We start from the raw sequence: 20,852 nt of genomic DNA, 5'->3' as shown, positions 1-20,852 counted from the left end.
TATATATATATATATATATATATATATATATATATATATGTGTGTGTGTGTATATATATATATATAGTTCTTGGCGGACACAACATCTTTATTTTATTTTTATGTGGTGCTGAGGATCGAACCCAGCGCCACGTGCATGCCAAGCGAGCGCGCTACCGCTTAAGCCACATCCCCAGCCCCTAGCTCGTTTTTATATGAGAAGTCCTTTCTTTTAGTCCTCTCTGTCAACAAAATAAGGCTATCCAACCTTAATAAGGTAGCTGTAGGTCACAGTAATAAAAAGCACTAACAGTGCAAACAGGAATAACTGATTTTAAAAGACCTCAGATGGTTGAAAGTAATTATCTTGAAGAACTATTTAAGTAATTTCCAAAGCATTTCTGAGTTATTCTCACACAACTCTACAGTCAGCCAACATTATTAGCTTCATTTGACAGAAGAAAAAACAAAACACATCTTGGAGGTAAAATAATTTACTTGAGCCTCAGTTATGACAATGAAGATGCCCGTCTTTGTTCTGCTACTTCACTCCTGCCAAGTACCCACCAAATCCTCTCCATTCTACCTTCATTATTTCTTGTGAACTCCTCTACACAACCACTGTGACCCCAATGGAAGTAGTGACTCCAGATGCAGGGACCCTCCCACCCTGTGTCCCTGCCTGTCTACTCACCTTGTGTACACTGAAACAGAAAACCTTCTGAAAGCACATTCTGTGCACTTCATTTTCCTGCCTAAAACCGTCAACAAAGTCCTTGCTTCTCAGGCTGGCATTCTTCCCAATCTGTATTCAACTGACCTTTCTCCACTTTCTTTCCCATTAGTCTCCAAACACCCAAAGTTTCAGCCAAAAGGAAACCCGTGCTTTTATCCAAAGACATTTTTTTTTCTTTCCCATCGCCCCAACTCTGCTTGAGAATTGGCCACGTATGCACGATCGAACTCCTAGCACGATGGTACAGGCTCTGATCCATGCTACCTCCACCAAGAAACCTCTGCTTCCTTTCCTGGGAACAGCTAGAGCATACCTGCAGCTGTGGTGCACAGAAAAAAACGCTCACAATACAGACAGGACAACCTGCTGCTTCTTTTTCGTAGGAGGTATTTACTGAGACACTGTGATAAGTCAGGGAATGCAGAGTTACTAACAAAGTGCATTTTCTTTGAAAGCTCATGGTTTAGTCAGAGACAAAACTAAATAAAAAACATAAAAGCTAGTAAGTTCCACAAAAAGTGATCAGCTCAGGAGTCTACTTGAGCCCAGATGAAAGATTCATAAGTTGGGCTTTGACTAGAAAAGTCAGGAAGGCTTTCCAGCAGAGATGCAACTGGTCTAAGTGGGAAAAGATGCTCTGGGCATCAATCTACATGTTTGACTTCCCTCCCTCCCTCCCTCCTTTTCTTCCTTCCTTTCTTGGTACTGGGATATGAATTCAGGGATGCTGTACCTCTGAGCCACATTCCCAGCCCTTTCTTATTTTTTGACAAGGTCTTAATAAGTTGCTGACACTGGCCATGAACTTCTAATTCTGCTGCCTCAGTCTTCTGGTCACTGGGAATACAGGCATGTACCACTGAGTCTAGTTTTCAGTATTTCTTTAGGAATTCAAATTGATTGATAAAATTATACAGTGAACACTTTTTGATATGGATGAGGAACATAAATTTTAACTATATATTTGCAGTAAGGAGTAGAACTTGCCCTCAATCGCTGCCACAGGCATATATAATCTGGGAGTCTGAGACAACGGGAAATGGGAGGAAACAAGACAAAGAGTAATGGGCAGTGGTGAGGACAGGGGCGGGGACTTCTGGCTATCAGGGTGTGAACAGCTCAGTGAATTCTTTCCTCAAAACAAAATGATGAGGAAAAAAAACTGGTCAAAGTTGTTAAATACAACCATTTCAGAATTCTAAAAATCTATCAAATGCAGACAATAAATAGACAAAATTCCTGAAAAACTCCTAGAGTGCCAAGAACAGAGGCATACACTTGTAATCCCAGTGCCTCAGGAGGCTGAAGCAGGAGGATTGCAAGTTTGAGGGCAGACTTGGCAACTCAGAAAGATCCTTAGCAACTTGGTGAGACCCTGTCTTCAAAAATAAATAGTTAAGGTTCAGGGCAAGACCAACAGAAGCCTGCAAACTTAACAGGGGCCATATAAAGCAGTAGCCTTTGCTGCAGAGACAATGGGGAAGGGGGAGAAGAAGGCAAAAACCCCACAGCTTTGTCACCTGTAAGTGGCAAATGCAGTAAGAACCTAAAGGGAGAACACAGTTCTTTTAGCTTGGTGTGGTAGTTTGACTGGAGGCAGAGATTGGCTGGGCAGAAATCTGAAAGAGATGCTGGACAAAAGAACACTAGAAGGGCTAGATACGCTTTTCTCACATGCCTGTGTTGATGTGAACCTACACAAATGAGGAAGAAAGCCCAGGGTAGACCGTGAACACACATCCCGACCCACAAGTCATTGAAGGTGGATACATACAAGCTCCAGGTGCTTGAACTCAACCTCTGCTCTAATCACTGGTGACTACTAACCTATGGAGACACACAGGAGTGACTCCCAACCAGGCTAAAACATAGCAGTGGAAGTGGAAATGGAAGGAGAAAAGAAGAAAATAACTAAGCAGAAACTTCAGTGCCCTTACATTGTACTGGAGTCAGACTTCATAGAAAGTGTGCGAATTGCCTAAAACACACATATGCTCTCTCCAAAAAGTAAGCAGTACTCTGGAGTCACGACAATACAAATCTGCATTAAAAAATTACGAGACATGCAAAAACCAGGAAGGTTCAAGGAAACAAGCAGTAACCAGAAACAGACTCAGACTCAGACTCAGATGTTGGGTTTAGCAAATGATGTCCAAGTAATTAAACACAAATACAGTCAAAGAATTATAGGAAAATACAGTAACAAATAAGAAATATTAATAAAGAAATACAAATTTAAATGGAAATTCTAGAGCTAAGAAGTAAAATAACTGAAATAAACTCACTAGGTGAGCTCAATAGTAAATTTGAGATGGCAGAACACAGAACAAATGAACAGAAAACAGGATCAACATAAATTATTCAATTTAAAGAACAAACACAAAAAAGATTGAAGAAAAATAGAACTTTCTTCAGATTCTCTTTAGGTTCAGATTAAATTTTAAAAAGAAAAAAAAATCTCTGAGAAATTAGCAACTGTCCTACTATATGGGTAATGGTAGGCTTCAGAAGAAAGAAGAAAAAGAACAAATATTTGAAGAAATAATGGTGAAAACACTTCACATTTTTAAAAAAAAACATTAAAAAAAAACTTTAGTTGTAGATGGATACAATATCTTTTTATTTATGTGGTGCTGAGGATGGAACCAAGCACCCCACACATGTGAGGCAAGCACTCTACTACTGAGCCACAACCACAGCCCAACACTCCACATTTGATGATAAAACAATTTATATAGATCCAAAAATCTCAAAAGACCCAAGTCTGATAAAAACAAAGAACCAGGCACGGTGGTGTACACCTGTAATCCCAGATACCTCAGGAGGATGAGACAAGAGGATCTCAAGTTCTAGGCCAGTCTCAGCATCTTAATGAGATCCCCAGCAATTTAGTGAATCCTTGTTTCAAAATTAAAAAGTTAAAAGGGCTGAAAATTTAGCTTGGTGGTAAAGCAGCCCAGGGTTCAAGGCCCAGTACCACACAATCAATCAATATACACCATCCATCACAGTGAAACTGCTCAAAGTCAAAGACAAAAAGAAAATCCTGATATCAGCAAAAGAAAACAACTCATCACATATGGGGAACAACAATGAGATTAAGATCTGACTTCTTACCAGAATTAAATGACTTTCATGGGGGGTGGGAGGTGAGGGGTGACCTATTTAAAGTGCTGGGGGTGGGGTTTGGAGAAGAAATTGTCAACCAAGAATTCTATAGCTAACAAAACTAACCTTCAAAAATGAACACACACACACACACACACACACACACTCACTCTCTCTCCTAGATAAACACAAGCAGAGTTTGTTTCAAGCAGACCTACCTATAGAAAATATTGAAGTAAATCCTAAGGCTGAAAGAAAATGACATCAGAAAATAATTTGGATCTATAGGAAGATCACTGGAAATGATAATAAGATTTGATATCCAAAATGTATAAGAATGATAAAATTTAACATTAAGAAAATAAATTACCTAATTAAAAAATAGGCCAAAGATCTAAACAGATGTCTCATCAAAGATACATAAAGGACAAAAAAAGCATATGAAAGGATGTTCCACATCATATCATCAAGAAAATGCAAATTAAAACAACAATGAAATGCCAGTACTATTTCAATGGTCAAGATCCAGAACACTGATAATACCAAATGTTGATGAGTATGAGGAGGAAAGGAACTCTCACCACTGGTGGAAATGCAAAGTGGCACAGTCACCTTGGAAGATAGTTTGGCAGTTTCTTAAGAAACTAAACATACCCTTACAATACCATCCACCACACCACTGTGCTCCTTGGTGTTTACCCAAAGGAGTAGAAATCTTAAATCCAGAAAAACCCTGCACACTAATGTTTACTGCCGCTTGATTCATAATTGTCAAAATCTGGAAGCAACAAAGATGTCTTCAATAGATAAATGGATAAATAAACTGTGGAACAACTATATAAAGGAATATTATTTGATGCTAAAAAGAAGTGAACTAAGTCATGAAAACACATGAAAAAAAACTTAAATGCCTATTAACTAAGTGAAATAAGCCAATTTGAAAAAGCTACATTTTGTGTGACTCCAACTATATGACATCCTGGAAAAGGAAAAACTATGTAGACAGTAAAAAGAGCAAGGCAGATAGGGGAGGGAAGAATAAAGAAAAGGATTACAGGATTTTTAGGGCAGTGAAACTACTCTTCATGATATTATAATGGCAGATAAATGTCCTTATACATTTATCAAAACCCACAGAATGTACGCCACAGAGAGTGAACCCTAATGTAAACTATGAACTTGGGGTGATAATGATGTATCAATATAGCTTTATCAGTTTAAAAAAAAATGTACTGCTCTGGTCTGGGATGTTGATAATAGGGGAAGTAATACATATATGGGACCAGAAAGTATATGGACTATGTCTATACCTTCTTCCTAACTTTGATAGTTTTTAAAAAACACGTAAGATTGCTAAAAGTAGTAATTATATTTTATTGCTGCATTTCTACTATATATAGTATCTTATATATCTGATATATATAAATTTTAGTATATATATGTACGTGTGTGTGTGTGTGTGTATGTAAAGGAGTATGGGGAACGAAAAATTGCTTTATTTTACTAGAATAACACATCACAAACATACACACATCAACAGATTTTGTGTTAAATCAAAGATGTATTTCCTTGACCAAGCACTAAGAAAATATGAGGACAATAATACAAACAAAAATAACTAATAAAAAAGATACAATAGCTGGGCATGGTGACACACACCTGAAATCCTAGTGGCTCAGGAAGCTGAGGCAGGAGGACCACAAGTTCAAAGCCAGCCTCAGCAACTTAGTAAGGCCCCAAGCAACTTAGTGAGACCCTCTCTCTAAGTAAAACATAGAAAGGGCTGGGGATGTAGCTCAGTGGTTAAGCACCCCTGGGCTCAATCCCCAGTACAAAAGAAAAAAGAAAAACAATTAAAAACTAATGAAGGGGGGCTGGGGTTGTGGCTCAGAGGTAGAGCACTCACCTAGCACATGCGAGGCCCTGGGTTTGATCCTCAGCACCACATAAAAATAAATAAACAAAAGAAAGGTATTGTGTACAACTAAAAAATAAACATTAAAAAAAAAAAAAAAACCTAATGGAGGGACTGGGGTTGTAGTTCAGTGGTAGAGCACTTGCCTTGCATGTGTGAGGCCCTGGGTTTAATTCCCAGTACTACACATGTACCTATGCTTGAGCATGCGTGCACACGTACACGTGCACGTGCACGCGCGCACACACACACACACACAAATTATTTAACAGAAATTGATAATGCAGGAAGAGAAATAAAGACATGAGACATAATAAAATGGCAGACATAAATCTACCCATATTAATAATTATATCAAAATATAGTAGACCAAATGCTATAACAATAAGATGGAAATTTTAAGAATAGATAAAGAAGAAAGATCAAGGTCTAGCTGTACACACACACACACACAAAAAAAAAAAACAAAAAAACACACACTCAGACTAGATAAATAAGATCCAGTTGTATATACCCACAAAAACTTTTTCTTTCATAACTTTATTTTGTTTACTTTTTTATGAGGTGCTGAGGATTGGAACAAGTGCTTTACATGTGCTAGACAAGCACTCTGTCCCTGAGCCACAACCCCAGCACAACACACACATTTTAAAACGAGAGACAAACTTCAGATTCAAAGAGGTTGGAACAAAACAATGGAAAAAGATGTCATGAAACAGCAACCATACAAGTGATTAAGTGGCTATATTAATACTAAACAAAATTAAGAAATATCAATAGAGACAAAGAGGGACTCTTCACACTGAAAAAAGGGTCAATAGATTAGGAATGTTATGTAGGATAGACTACTAAACCATAAATCAAGTCTCTATAACTTAAACATCTGAAAGTATACCAAGTTATGTTTTCACTATAAATGAATTATAATGAAAAAAAAAAGAAATTTGAGAAATCATGAAAACACAATATATCACCTTTTCTGGGATCCAGCTAAAGAAATTAGTCTGGCAGCTTCTTAAGAACTTTTTTAAAAAATGTTTTTATTTTTTATTGTTGTAGATAGACAGAACGCCTTTATTTTATTTGTTTATTTTTATGTGGTGCTGAGGATAGAACCTAGTGCCTCATGCATGCTAGGCAGGCGCTCTACCTCTGAGCTACAACCCCAGCCCCATTTATAACTTTAGACATAGAAGAAAACCTAAAACCAATTATTATGGTTTCCAACACAAAAAGCCAGGAAAATAAGATCCAATCATATCCAAAACAAGCAGAAGGAAGTAAAGAGTAAAGATCAGAGTAGAAAGCAACAGAATATAAAACAGAATGACAACAAAATAAAAACCAATGAAACCAAAAGCTTGTTTCTGGGATGATCTGCCAAATTAATAAAATTTAGCTAGACTGATCAAGAAACAAAGATATAAATTATCAAAATCAAGAATGAAAGGTAGGATATTACTATAGACCCTATAGAAATTAAAAGGATTATAGGACATTATGATGAGTAACTTTATAATTAAATAAAAACACAAGTTACCAAAACTGTCAAGAAATAGAGAACAGAAAAAGAAAAACAGGAAACAGAACTGTGTTATGGTTTGGATCTGAAGTGTCCTCTAGTAAGCTTATACAATAGTGCAACAATGTTTAGAGGTGAAATGATTAGATTATGAGAGCTATAACCTTGTTGGTGGATTCATCATTTGATGGATTAATCATTTGAAAGGTCTACTGTGCTATTTGGTAATTGTGGGTAGGTTGGGTGCGGCTGTAGGTTAGGTCACTGCAGGTGTACCTTTGGGGATTAATCTTGTCCCTGTCCCCCACTCCCAGCAACAGCTGTCCTGAGCTGTGTAGCTTTCCTCCACTACACTCTTCCTCCTTGATGTTCTGCCTCTCCTCAGGCCCAGAGCAACAGAGTCAACCAACCAGGAATGAGACAAAATAAACTTTTCCTCCTCCCAGTTGTTCTTGTTGGTTAGTTTGCTGACAAACAGCTAACACAGAGTGGTAGCTAGCATAGAAATAGAGTTACTAATTAAAATACTTCGAAGAAGACTCAGATATATATTTTATTCCTTCTTTTTCATTTCTTTGAAATTGCTATTCTGGTAGTCTGTGAATTCATGATCACTTCAAAATTATTTAGAAATGCAGCTGACACAGCGAGTCAAATACTCATGATTCTAGAACCAATACTATGGAAAGCCTCATTTGTTACCTGTCATGCCTGAACTCTTCACCCAGGTTGTTTATTATAGTCCATTGTTTACAAAGTATAAAATTAAGAGATTTTACATAACTAATCAACATTAAAAGGACAGCATGATTTTAAGGAAAGAAGGATTTCTTGGAGGTCCAATATCTAATAGAAGAGAATAAAAAGTATTTGTAGGTTAAGTCTAGCCTTATGCAATTACAAGGCTAAATATTCATTTGGAAGTAAATCTTATCATGTGGCTTCAAGTCTGACTAAAGCCCTCCTGTTAATCTGATACTGAAAGGGAAAAATGAAATCTAAAAACTAGAGATCTCTCTTTTGATACAGAGTACAGAATATTTTTATCCTTGGAATAAAATCCCACAGACAATACAATTTCCTGAACTTTGATATGTATGTGATACATATCTATGATTAATTTTTGATATGTCTTTTTTACTTCGGCTAATAAGCATAAGGGGTGAGATCAAAGAGGTGGGCTAGGGACCAAACAACTGAGTCCAGCCTAGTTGTACTAGAAAACTATAAGAATTAAGTAGGAAAATAGCACAATTTGGATTAAAAAACAAAAACTATTTGGGCTGCTATGCAGAGGATGGATGAGTCGGGCAGCAGTTAACATGGGAAATAAGTGATGAGGTTTGGTCTGAAGAAGTGACCACAATGACAAACCCCTCACCTGACTTGAATCTTTCTAGATTTCCAGACAGCTTGCTGAGGCAGGTACTATTATCTTCATTTCCTAATATTTGACACTCATACCTTCATTTACCTTCCTAAGCCAAGGCAAAGGGAGATGAAGTAACTGGCCTAAAGTGTTACTTCTTAGGAGGGGCCATGCTGAGATCACCCCAACCATCTGGCAGAAGAGCTGAGCTCTCCCTCCTGCAGTGGTAAGATGAAGAGAAAAGGCTGAAGTAGTAAAATGTTCTGGAGTTGCAGCTGTCAAGCTTTATTAATGGATTAGAAGTAGAGATAAAGGAAATAAAAGAACGACTCCTAGGTTTTGCTTGAGCAACTAAGTGAATCTGGTAGTATAACTGTACAGAGAGAGCATACGAAATAGGAAAAAGGGTTCAGTGCCCAAACTTGGAACATTGCAATATTTAAAAGTTGAACAGAGGAGGAGGAACATGCAGAACTTACAGTGCTTACAATGAAAAGCAGAGAGCACAAAACCCCAAGGACTGAGCATTTCAAGGAGGAAGGAGACAACCAACATGAAGAATACTGCAGAGCAACAGGGGAAGTGAGAATAGAGGTGGGTCATGGGTCTTTGCCCAATGAAAAGTACTGGAAAAGTTTAAAAGAGCAGCATACCCCCTAAATTTACTTTCACCACTGCATCTGCTCTGCTGAATTGTTAATCTCATCTGAAAGCTCCTGGCACTGAGTTTTAATTCAAACTCCCTATCTTCTAATCACAATTCTTGGAGTAGAAATGAAATTACATACATGCTATGCAACAGAGTCTCAATGCTAAGTTAGTTCCAAGGGTTTTCTGGTCTTATAATAAAGGTGAAGTCAGTTGCACTAACATGCACCCTTTTACCCTCCACTTCCAAATTCACATACCGTGAGAGATCCGTTTTGTGTGCTGGGTGAGTTGCTACTCTGCTCTCCGTGGGCTTGCGTATTTCCATACAGTGTCAGGTTATGCTCACTGGTCTGGCCGGCATAGTCCTGAGTGTGTGGCACTCCATATTCTGTGGGAATTCCATTCTGTGGAGGTGGTGGGAACGGGATGGTAGTAAAAGGCTGGACCATTGCGTCAGGAGTTGTTGTTGGCTCCTGGTTACCCTGGAACAAGCAATGAAGGGAGAAAAGGAGGAGAAAGAGTGACTTATTAAATCCTTGTTATAGATAATTGCTTTAAAGGTGAATATAAAGAGTTCTCTGGGGGCTGGGGATGTGGCTCAAGTGGTAGCGCACTCGCCTGGCATGCGTGCGGCCCGGGTTCGATCCTCAGCACCACATACAAAACAAAGATGTTGTGTCCGCCGATAACTAAAAAATAAATATTAAACTTCTCTCTCTCTCTCTCCCCACCCCCCCTCACTCTCTCGCTCTCTCTTTAGGGAAAAAAAAAAAAAAAGAGTTCTCTGAATATTCTCTCACTGCACAGATAAATGGAACACTTACTGCCCCAGGATTAGGGAAAATATTGTTATACATAGACATATAAATAGATGCGCATACATGCCCCAATTTAGGCCAATTTGTGGATGCTAGACAAGCGAAGACCATATTAAAATTAACTAGATAACAAGAGGTCAAAAAGCTTCCCTTTAAATCAAGTTTTGAAAAAAATAACTCACATAAGAGATGACTAGTTTGTCTAGCATGCACAGGCCCTGGGTTCAATCCCAGTACCCTCCCATCCCTCAAACTGCAAAATTAGTTTGGGCCATTAGTATGTTTTTAAAGATATTCTCTAATTCTTCAGCAATTCTTAAGAAGAAGCCAAAGGAGTGTACAAATCAATTTCCTTAAAATTGCAATTCACAGCACTGGTAGAACAACATTGTAAAGTCTTAAAATGAGATAACAACAGATTTTTAGATTCCAAAGAAAATATTTTTTAGGGCTGGGGATGTGGCTCAAGCGGTTGCGTGCTCGCCTGGCATGCGTGCGGCCCAGGTTCGATCCTCAGCACCACATACAAAGATGTTGTGCCCGCCGATAACTAAAAAAAAATAAATATTAAAAAAAAAAAAAAAAAAGAAAGAAAATATTTTTTAAAAAATTCACCTTTAGATATCAAGGCAGAGACTCTTGGATACTAGGCTAATAATAATAAAAATAATAAAAATATTTTAATTCAAAATTTTAGAAACAGACAAACTTCCCAGACCAAAAAGAACATGGAAATGTTCTTCCTAATTACTGTTGGCATTATAAGGTGAGCCACAGGGTGCACTCCTGTGGCATCCATTTCCAGATGTTAATACTTGGGATCCAGAATGATACCTGAAATATCAGTAAAGAAGATGCAGATGCTTGCCTACCATGTGCAAGGCAAACCCCAACACTGAGGGGGTGGGGTGAGGTGGGATGGGGTGGGGTAGAGTGACATTAACTATAGGAAACTGTTAGAGGCCATTCTGGCTCCAAGGTCTTTCTCACTTCTGTTCCATCTCCAAGTTCATATACAAAACAGGGGAATCTGTGATACTTACTTTTCAAAGCCTTCACTATTCTACCTTCTCATCAACCTTCCATTTAGCAGATAAAAATAAAGGCTATTATTTTACTGAGGACACACAAGTCTACAAAGTCTTGGGCAATTATCTTTCTGGAAATAGCTAGCAGAGGTGGCCAAAGGCTTTAAAATATTCGAACTTAGATAATGTTTTAATGTCTAAAACATGGGAAAACTTTAACGATCAAGGAAAATCTGGGTTTACATCACTTGGTCTCCTCCCCACTGTGAGCATCATGTCTTTCAATCAAGGAAGTAATCATTCCCCTCTCTCCCTGATTCCAGTCATCCTTCTTTCCCCTCAGATGGACAGGTGATTCTCTAACCACTGAGAGCGGCAGAAACCTACACTTTCTGCATTTTCTGAACATCACTCTAGGCATCACCATTAACTTGATGCCATTAAACTCACACTATCTCAAAATGAATCCAAAGCTACACTACTACAATAATTATTCTGCACAAAATAAAACATAAACCTACAAATGTGGTTATAAATGATGAAATATATGATCATGGATTGAAAGACTTGATGTTCTGAAGATGACAATGTTTAGTAATCCCCATAAAACCAATCAAAAGTTACTATTAACATTTATATGGAAACTCAATTGATCTAGAATAGCCAGAACAATTTTGAAAAAGAAAAAAAACTTCACTACCTGATTTCAACCAAGACTTAATTTAAAGCTACAGTATCAAACTAGTATAACACTGGTTTAAGGATGAACAAGTAGATAAACAAAACAAAAGAATCCAGAAACAGACATGGGCATATACTGTCAATGAGAGGTGAATCCAATGGGAAAACGAAAATCTAACAAAGGAATAACTGAATACTTGATGAAAAAAATAAGCCCTAACTCTACCCCAAATATACAATGGTAAACTTGAAAGAAATAATAGATCTAAATATAAGAACTAAAACTATAAAACTTCTAGAAACACACAGGAAAATCTTCACATCTCTGGAATAGCTTAGGACATAAAAGCAAGAACCATTAAAAATTGATAAATTGAACATACCAAAATTAAACAACTGCTATTTGAAAGATATCAATAAGATAATAAAAAGACAAGACAGACACTGGGAGACAATATGCATAATACCTACATCCAATAAAGGACATATACCCAGGATTTATAAAGCACTGTTATGTCATAATAAAGCATTTTTTTAAAAATAGGCTAAAGACTTTTGGCAGCTATTTTCCACTAAAAGATCTACAAATGGGCAGAAAAATACATGAATGGGTGAGGCTCAACATTAGCCATCAGAGACATGAAACACAAACCAAAATGAGATACCATTCCACTACTGCTGGAGTGGCTAAATTAAAAGACTGGAAACATCCAATGTGGACAAGGATGTAGTGAGGAACTTTCACACACTGCTGTGGACATGTAAAATGTATATCCACTTTACAGAAATGTTCTGTTGTTTATGATGTCAAAAGATTCCCTTGGGCATGGTGGCACATACTTGTAATCCTCCCTAACTTGGGAGACTGAGGCAAGAGGATGGCAAGTTTAAGGCCAGTCTCAGCAACCTACTGAGATGTTATCCCAAAACAAAAAGCAAAAATAGCTCGTGATGTAGCTCTGAGTTCAATCCCCAGTACCACAAAGAGGAAGGAGGGGGAAAAAAGGAAAAAATAAAAATAAAAAACCCATTTTTTTGTATTTACCTAAAAGAAATGAAAGCATGTCTTCAAAAACATCTGTACAGGAATGTTCTTGGCAACCTCATTAATAATAGCTCTCATTGAAAACAACTGTACTTCAACAAGAGAATGGGTAAAGAAAGTGTGGGCTATTCACAAAATGGACTGCTTCTTGAAAGTTGGATAAATCTTAACACTGAGTTAAATGAAGAAGCCAGACATAAAAAATTACATACTATATAATTCTACTCATAAAGTCTAAGCATTGGAAGATCTAATCTATAGGGCAGATATGAGAATCTACTGGCCTCTGTTTAGGGGTGGGGAAGCACTGGTTGAAATCTGATATACTGGAACATTCTACAGTGATGAAAATGTATTATGAGTGGGGATTATACAGATTTATCAAATTGTTAAAACTCATTAAACTAAATATCTGATAAATATCATTGTATCTTATTTATACCAGAAAAGAAAAATAAGACAATAAAAAGTCACCAATAAACATAAGCTATGAAATACTGTCACTTATTAACAAAAGACTACTGCACCCATCACTATTATTTTATTTTATAAATAATAATACAATTGAAATGGAAATAAAAATCATAGAGACCAGGTGTCCTTACAAATATGACATGTATTTCAAAACATCAAAAGAATTAACTACATACAAAGTAGTAGATTAAGTAATACAAAATTCTTAAGATTTATTATATAATTACTTAAAAATAGCAATAAACATTCAAAATAGTGACAAAATTTGTAACATTCAATATATAAAACAAAACAAGAATAATAAATAATAGTTACATTTTTTGAAGGAACTCTTAATGTAAAAATGTTAAATCAGTCCCAAAATAAAATGCACACTTAATATCTTTCCGACCAAAAACAAATGATGTACAGGGAAGAAAGTGGACTAAATATTTTTCTTTCCTTTTTTTCCCTCCTTGTAGTTGTAGATGGACAGTATGCCTTTATTTTATTTGTTTTTGGTTTTTTTGTATGTAGTGCTAAGGATTGAAACTAGTGCCTCACCCATGCTAGGCAAGTGCTCAGCTCCAGCCCACATTTTTCTAATTTCTAATTTGTAGAGGGAATACTACCAGGAAAGTTTGAAAGTAAAAAAAAAAAAAAAAATTAAAACTTGTTTTAAAACTTTTTTTTTTTTTTAATATTTATTTTTTAGTTCTTGGAAGACACAACATCTTTGTTTGTATGTGGTGCTGCGGATCGAACCTGGGCCACACGTACACCAGGCGAGCGCGCTACTGCTTGAGCCACATCCCCAGCCCCGTTTTAAAACTTTTCATAAAACTACTGTAAATTAAACAGGATACACAAAGTGATCAAGGGAATACTGACAATCCTCAACAGATTCAAGTTTATATATAAAAGTAATAGAAGAACATTACTGTTATTTGCAAAAGTTGAACACCTATCAGCAAAAAAATAAAATATTAGCCCCCCCAGCTCATCTGCCATGCCAGAAAAAAATTCCTGAAGAATAAAGCCTAATATAAAAGTGGGAAACATGGGAATACTTGGAAGTACAAATAGGATGTGGGAAATTTTTAAAACAGTACACCTAAAACCCGAATTCGGGGGGTGGGGAATGACAGCTTTGGTTACATTGGTTAGGGAAAAAAGAAAAGAGGGAGGCGGGAAGAGAAGCAGGGCGAGAAGCAGATTTTAAAGTCAAAAGAAAAAATCAACTGGGATAAAATATTAGCAAAGGGAAGACACACAATGGATTATTACCACTGATGGAAGAATGAGTTATTCAAGTTGACCAGACAAGGCACACACACATGCGCACAAGCACACACATCCTGCAACAAAGGATATACAACTTAACAATTCACAGAAGATGAAATACAAATGGTAATATAATAAAAATGTTCAACTTCAATAAGTCATGGAAATATGTATGAACATCAAAATAAGACCAATATTTTTAGTCATCAGCAAAAATTTTTTAAATAGTTTTCTTGAGGTATAACTGTCATGTAATAAACTGCATCTACTTATCTGTAGTACACAATTTTGCAAGTTAATATATATACACATGTATTCTCATGATCATCACCAAGCAAGATAGTAAATGTTTTTTTTTTTTAATGTTTATTTATTTTTGGTTGTAGTTTGACACAATACCTTCATTCTATTTATTTTTATGTGGTGCTGAGGATCGAACCCAGGGCCTAACCCTAGGCGAGTTAGCAGTGCGAGATGGGGAGAAAGGTAAAAACATTTTATGACCCATGTGTAACCCTCCTGCTTTTCACAGAAATGCAAGCCAGCTGAGACCCCTTGTTCCTAAAAGGGCAATGCAAATCTCCACCAGGAAGTCAAGGACACTACTTACAGAAATGTTTTGTTACTTATAGAAATGTTTTTTTAAAATTTTGGTTTAAAATGTAACAATAATTATGTATATAAACTAAGAGATAGGTGTGATTTCACATTTTACCTCATTTATTCTGCAGTGTGTGAATATTCCCAATACACACACACACACACACACACACACACACACGTTAAAACAATTTCAAATTTCCATTAGATTTCTATGCCATATTCTGAAGTTCTAAGTTTAGAAGAGAAGTACAATAGCTCTCAGACAAACTATGTGATAACAGTCCATGTGATTATTTCCAGGCATGAATTTAACTCTATGTTTATATGAAAAAAATTTTTTTTTGTTTTTAATACTAAAGGCCAATCAGCTTAAGTACATCTTGCTTGAGAAAATACATCATTAACTTTCTCCACTGTGTCCACCTGGGTGGACAATAACTCTTTTCTCCTAACTTAGAAAGTCTACACACTTTTCTCCTACCTTCAGTTAGAACAATTCCTTCTGCTCTTGTATTTGCATATAGCATTTAGCTTGCACCATGAATGTGTACAAGACATTTAAATTCAAAGCCTAATACGACACATCCAAATGTGTATTTTACCACCCTATCAGAGTGAAGATTCATTATGATGGATGGGGACTGTCCTGTACAATGTAGAACCCTCATGATGCCTAATAATAGTTAGTGTTAAATAAACAAAAAATGTTTATTTAACACTTAACTATTATTAGGCATCATGAGGATTTATTTATGAAATAAAGGAAGATAGAAAGTCATGTGTACAAACTGCTTTGCTTGACTACAGTAAAGAATATAACAAGGAATACTATATAATAAAGCAAATGTTATCTCATAATGAAAAGAATCAAAATTTAAGTGTTTGTGCTTTTTGTACATGATTTCCTTTCATCTTACAAACAGGATTTAAGAGTGTTGACCTGTTGTAAGTGAAAACCAGATGTAATTGTTAATTTAAATTTTTTAAGAAAGATAACTTTTTTCCTTTAAATCACAGCAACAGAGGCAATCCATCCATAGATGGTCTCCTGGTGTACGATCTGAAATTTACTCAGTGTGTCCATTCTGAAATAAAATGTACATTGAGCATAATTAATTTGAAAATTCAAAATCTGAAATGCTCTGAAATCTGAAACTTTTGGACTGTGGACATAATGCTCAAAGTTTTAGACTCTGGAGCATTTCTGATTTCAGATTTTTCAATCAGGGATGCACATCTGGCAAAGTCTGTAAATACTTTAAAAATCCCAAAAAATTAAAATATCAAAAATATTCTGTATTTTTTTAAAGTCTAAAAATAGCCAACTGTTAACTAATGCGCTGTTTGTATACTGGTCTTTTTTTCCCCCTTCAAAACTTGAATAACCTAGAGGGAGGGCTGTATCATAAGAGTGTTTTCCTTTTCTCACCTCAACAAAGTTTCACAGTCTTAATACACAGAGCTGACAGCGTTAGTGTCTATAATCTGGAAAACATCTTTGAAAAAGTACCTGAATAAAAGTAATGCATTTTCTTTTTAGAATAAATACAGATTATATCAAGAGACAAGATATTTAACAACTTGTGGGTACATTTGAAATTTATGGGAACAATCTATATATAAATTCTCCATGGTTGGTTGGGGTTGTGGCTCTGCAGTAGAGTGCTCATCTCCTACATTCGAGACCCTGGGTTCTATCCTCAGCACCACATAAAAATAACTAAGTGAGATAAAGATATTGTGTCCAACTACAACTAAAAAATATATTTTTTTAAGTCTCCATGTAAGCTCCAATTTCTAGATTCAGGTGGAACTCTAAGAATTCATTTTTTACTTGATTGCTTGGAACTTAGTAGATGGCTGACAAAAACAGATGATTATATAATAAAAACAATTGTAGCAATAGAAAAACCTATCACCACTGAAATATTAAATTTAAGTGAAGTGTTTCCTAATTCCAAGTAAAGAGTTCAGGGACAATACACTCCTGCTTCAGTATTACCGACAGATTACTGACCCCCCGCAGCACAAACCCACTTCCTCTGCTCACAACTCATCTTTTCCCTCATTCCTTCAGAGCAGAGATGCTAGTATTTTGTTGTATTTATCAACTACTTAGGGGAAAATGTTAAAATGCAAATGTCAAGATCCTTTCCTCTACAGTTTAGCATTCAGTGGGCTGGAGTGGGGCCCTGATGCTCTTTGGTACAGGCGGTTTGGGTACCACGCCGGAGAACACTGCTTTAGAGGTTTTGACTGGCAGGCAAGAAAAGGGTTCCAGTAGCAGCATGCCTCCACCAGAGGCCCTGATCACCTCCACTGCAAGGAGAGGCACAAATCAGGGAGGGGAAATGCTGTAAGAGGAAGGTGCGATAGGCACTTTTACAGAGAACAGAATAAACACTTTTCTTTTCTCTCTCTCTCTCTCTCTTTTTTTTTTTTTTTTTTTTTNAATACCTGCTTCTGAAGAGTAAGTCTATTAAAAAAAAAACAAAAAAACAGAACTCTTCTCTCAATAGCTGTATCAACTCTGCAGGAAGTTACAATATAAATGAAAACTCAAAATGAATTATTAGAGTTCTATTAAAATACATAGAATAACTGAAAGGCTACATATAACAGTCCATGTTATGTGCTGTGAGAAAGAAAAAGAAAAATGTCTCTGCTCTCAGCAACACTCACCAGGCTATTTAAAAAAAAAAAAAATCTTTCTTTTAATATTTCTCCTTTCTTAGCCTCAAACTAATTTTCCAAGCAGCTGCCAGAATGACCTTTCTAAAATAAACTTTAAATCTAACTAATATTGTTAATTAATCTTCTTCCTAAAACCCTACTGCCCCCAGTCCAAACAACTTTGTATGGGAGTCACAACTTGGTACACTTTACCTAGTCAGCTTCAATTCTTTCTCATTCGATTCTTCAACATTCAGTGAGCACCAGTCTAGTTAGACACTCTGTTTTTTTGCTGGGCAACAACACTGATTAGTAAGACAAAGTCCCTATCCTTATGGAGTTTACTTTCTAGCAGGGAGAGAAAAATAATAAACAGACAAGCAAAACAATAAAGAGAAGGTGTGTTATGAGGGAAAATACAGTAAGAAAGAGAACAGTGGATATTGGGCCTAGAGGGCTAGGAAATTTCTATTTTCTACAGGGTGGTCAGGGAAGGTGACATTTGATCAGATCCCTTGAGGAATTAGGGCAGCAAGCCATGTGTGTATCTGGATCGAAGAGTACCCCAGACAAAGGGAACATAAGTGCAAAGGCCCAGAGATCAAGATACACTCACCCTAATTAGATTTTATCCTTTTTCTAAATGTATGCTAAGAGATCTTTGATAATTATTTCTAGGGTGTGTCTGGTAATTCATTTCTTCTTTTAAAGTTTTATTTTTATCAAGTTTGTACATGCACATGGCCACAAATGAAACAGGCAGAGAAGAGCTTATGATGAAAAGCAGCCATGCCCTAGCCTTCCCTTGTCAGTCCTCTGGGAAGTGACCCTCTGTTAATAGCGGCTTAAGAGCAGAGGACCAAGGGCCCCTGGCTGCACTCGGGTTAGTGACCCACCTGGCTTCCAGATCTAGGCAACACACTATTCAGCCTAGATCTGCACAGACCAGCACACTTCCGAGGCCATTTAAGGGTTAGTTTGACACAAACTTACTAACAGGAGGAGGTGGAGATGGGAGGAAACCAGCCCTAAACACCTGCTCCAGGTAGAGGCTGGCCAGAGAAGCCCTGCTTCTCTCTGAAGACTTCCTTAGAAACCAAGCAATGAACAAGCCTGTCATTAAGCTTGGGCCAGCCTTTCTGCTTTGCTTCACTCTCTTTCTCCTCCTGCTTTCCCGAAATCTTACCCTCCCATAAGCTGTTAGGAGGTAAGATTTTGTCTCAGACTTAACCTTCTAGAAAGCAGGGGCTAAGGAAATGACTGTGTCTTGTCTCCTCCACTTTCCATCCCGGTGTCTTAAACCTCTACATCTTAAGAGATTTTCCAACTGCTCTTTCTTGAAGCCATCATGTCCTGTATTCTCTACCTGTTCCCTTTCATTCCTTACCTAGTGTGGGCTTTATGGATATATGAGTTATCAGTTGGGTTTCCTTCAAGTTCCTGGCTTATTTGTGTTTGTGTGTGAGTTTGTTTCTGCTACTCTCTTTCTTGCTCAAAGTTCCTCTTGGACTTCTAATGATTCTCATGTTCCAATGACGCAGGCAGAACGATGAGGTTAGCTGGTGTGGGTTTCTGCTAGTCTGTTTTCTGATGAGGTCTCTTCCCTGGAATTAAAATTTGACGGGGAAGAGCATGGCGCTGGCAGGCTTCCTCACAGTGTTGCCTCCCTCTATCCTCAAATATGAGGTGCCAATATCTAATTCCAAAAGAATAAAATCTCCCCAAACATTCTGATAACTTCTTTGGAGACAAGCAATCATGGTGTTTGGTTTTCCTTTTTTCGTAATGAAGAAAGTGAGCTGCACAGCAGCCACTGGGAAGGGGCTGAGAAGGCCAGGGAAATCCAGGCAGCAGAGCTAACCCCACAGGAAACAGTATCCTTGTCTTCTTCATTTTCTTTTGCTCACAGAGTCTCCTCCTGAGGGCTCCTCTTGGGTACGCTGGCTTCTACACCCCAGCAGCCTCCAAGAATTAACCACCAGTCTTCAGTTCCTCCTCCATGTCACCCATCAGTTGGGCTCCATTTGCTTTACCTTTTCCAGAAACTTGTTTAACTCTCTTGCCTGTTAGCAATATCATTCTTTGTCCTTTTCTATTAGCTATTACTAATTGGTTTTTGTACTACTACACTGTTATTTCAGTGGAATCTTAAAAGAGACAGAAGGCAAATGAAAGCATTTATTATCTTGACCCAAAAGTCATAATTTATTTTATGCTAAAGAAGATCTCAAGCATAAGTAAACTCTAGGATTCCAGGTTTCTTTATAAATTTGAGAAAGGTTAGTGATCTATGAGGCTTACAAAACAGCCCTTTCACAAGAGACTTGTTAAAAGCAAATTAGAGAAGTTTCAAAGGAAAATGAAAAGTGTATACTATAATTTTTGAAACAGTTCTGTACTAATGCTAGCAAATTAAACACATTTAGATTACAAGAAGCAAGGCAACTCAGAGAAGTGCCAGAGCTATGTGCTAAATATGATTCTAAATACTGACAAAACGTAAAAGATTTACAGGGTCTAACCACTTTCAGAAAACAAAACAATAGTAAAAGTATAAGTATTTACCAGTCAGAATGCCTAATCTCCACCTCCTTCCTCCTTCATGAACGCAACAGTGACCAAGATCAGCATGCAGCACACAGCGAGGAAAATGATCCCTGTTACCCCATTTATCTCTAACGAATGGATCAATAAGGTATGCAGTGGACTCTGATCCTTCAGCCTGGAATGGCAATGCAATACAAACAAGCAATCACATTGTTCAATCCTTCAATACAATAAGGCAAACCTAAAGAAATCTGAGTCCCATGTTAGAAGAAACCATCAAAAAGCTATCGTGAACAGGCTGTTTTAACAACAGGAGAGCCTCCTCAGAGTAAGGGAGGAGGTTCAGCTTAAGAAATGTGGTGCAGAAGACTGAGCTGCGGAGATCTGAAACTGGCCGTTTATACTTGGATGGCTGCTTAGTAAAGAAATCAATGTCATTT

General features: G+C 37.1%; 1 protein-coding gene across 32 annotated transcripts in view; it reads right to left on the bottom strand.

The window, feature by feature from the left end:
• Rbfox2 (RNA binding fox-1 homolog 2) overlaps positions 1–20,852 on the bottom strand; it is a 202,069-nt gene that overhangs the window by 56,707 nt on the left and 124,510 nt on the right. For 30 of the 32 annotated variants that reach the window (XR_007347281.1, XR_007347282.1, XR_007347283.1 and 27 more), the window contains one exon: positions 9,538–9,762. Coding sequence is in view for 28 of the 32 variants with exons in the window: in XM_048802137.1 (XP_048658094.1) it covers positions 9,538–9,762 (225 nt within the window). In the remaining 4 variants the exon portion in view is untranslated. Of the gene's footprint in view, positions 1–9,537; positions 9,763–16,227; positions 16,278–20,430; positions 20,647–20,852 lie in introns of those variants that run through there. The other 2 variants (XM_048802274.1, XM_048802248.1) reach the window with 2 other exon arrangements.

The sequence above is a fragment of the Marmota marmota genome, unplaced genomic scaffold (genome assembly GCF_001458135.2).
Source record: "Marmota marmota marmota unplaced genomic scaffold, marMar, whole genome shotgun sequence".
Classification (NCBI taxonomy): Eukaryota; Metazoa; Chordata; class Mammalia; order Rodentia; family Sciuridae; genus Marmota; species Marmota marmota.
This window is presented reverse-complemented; position numbering and strand designations above follow the sequence as displayed.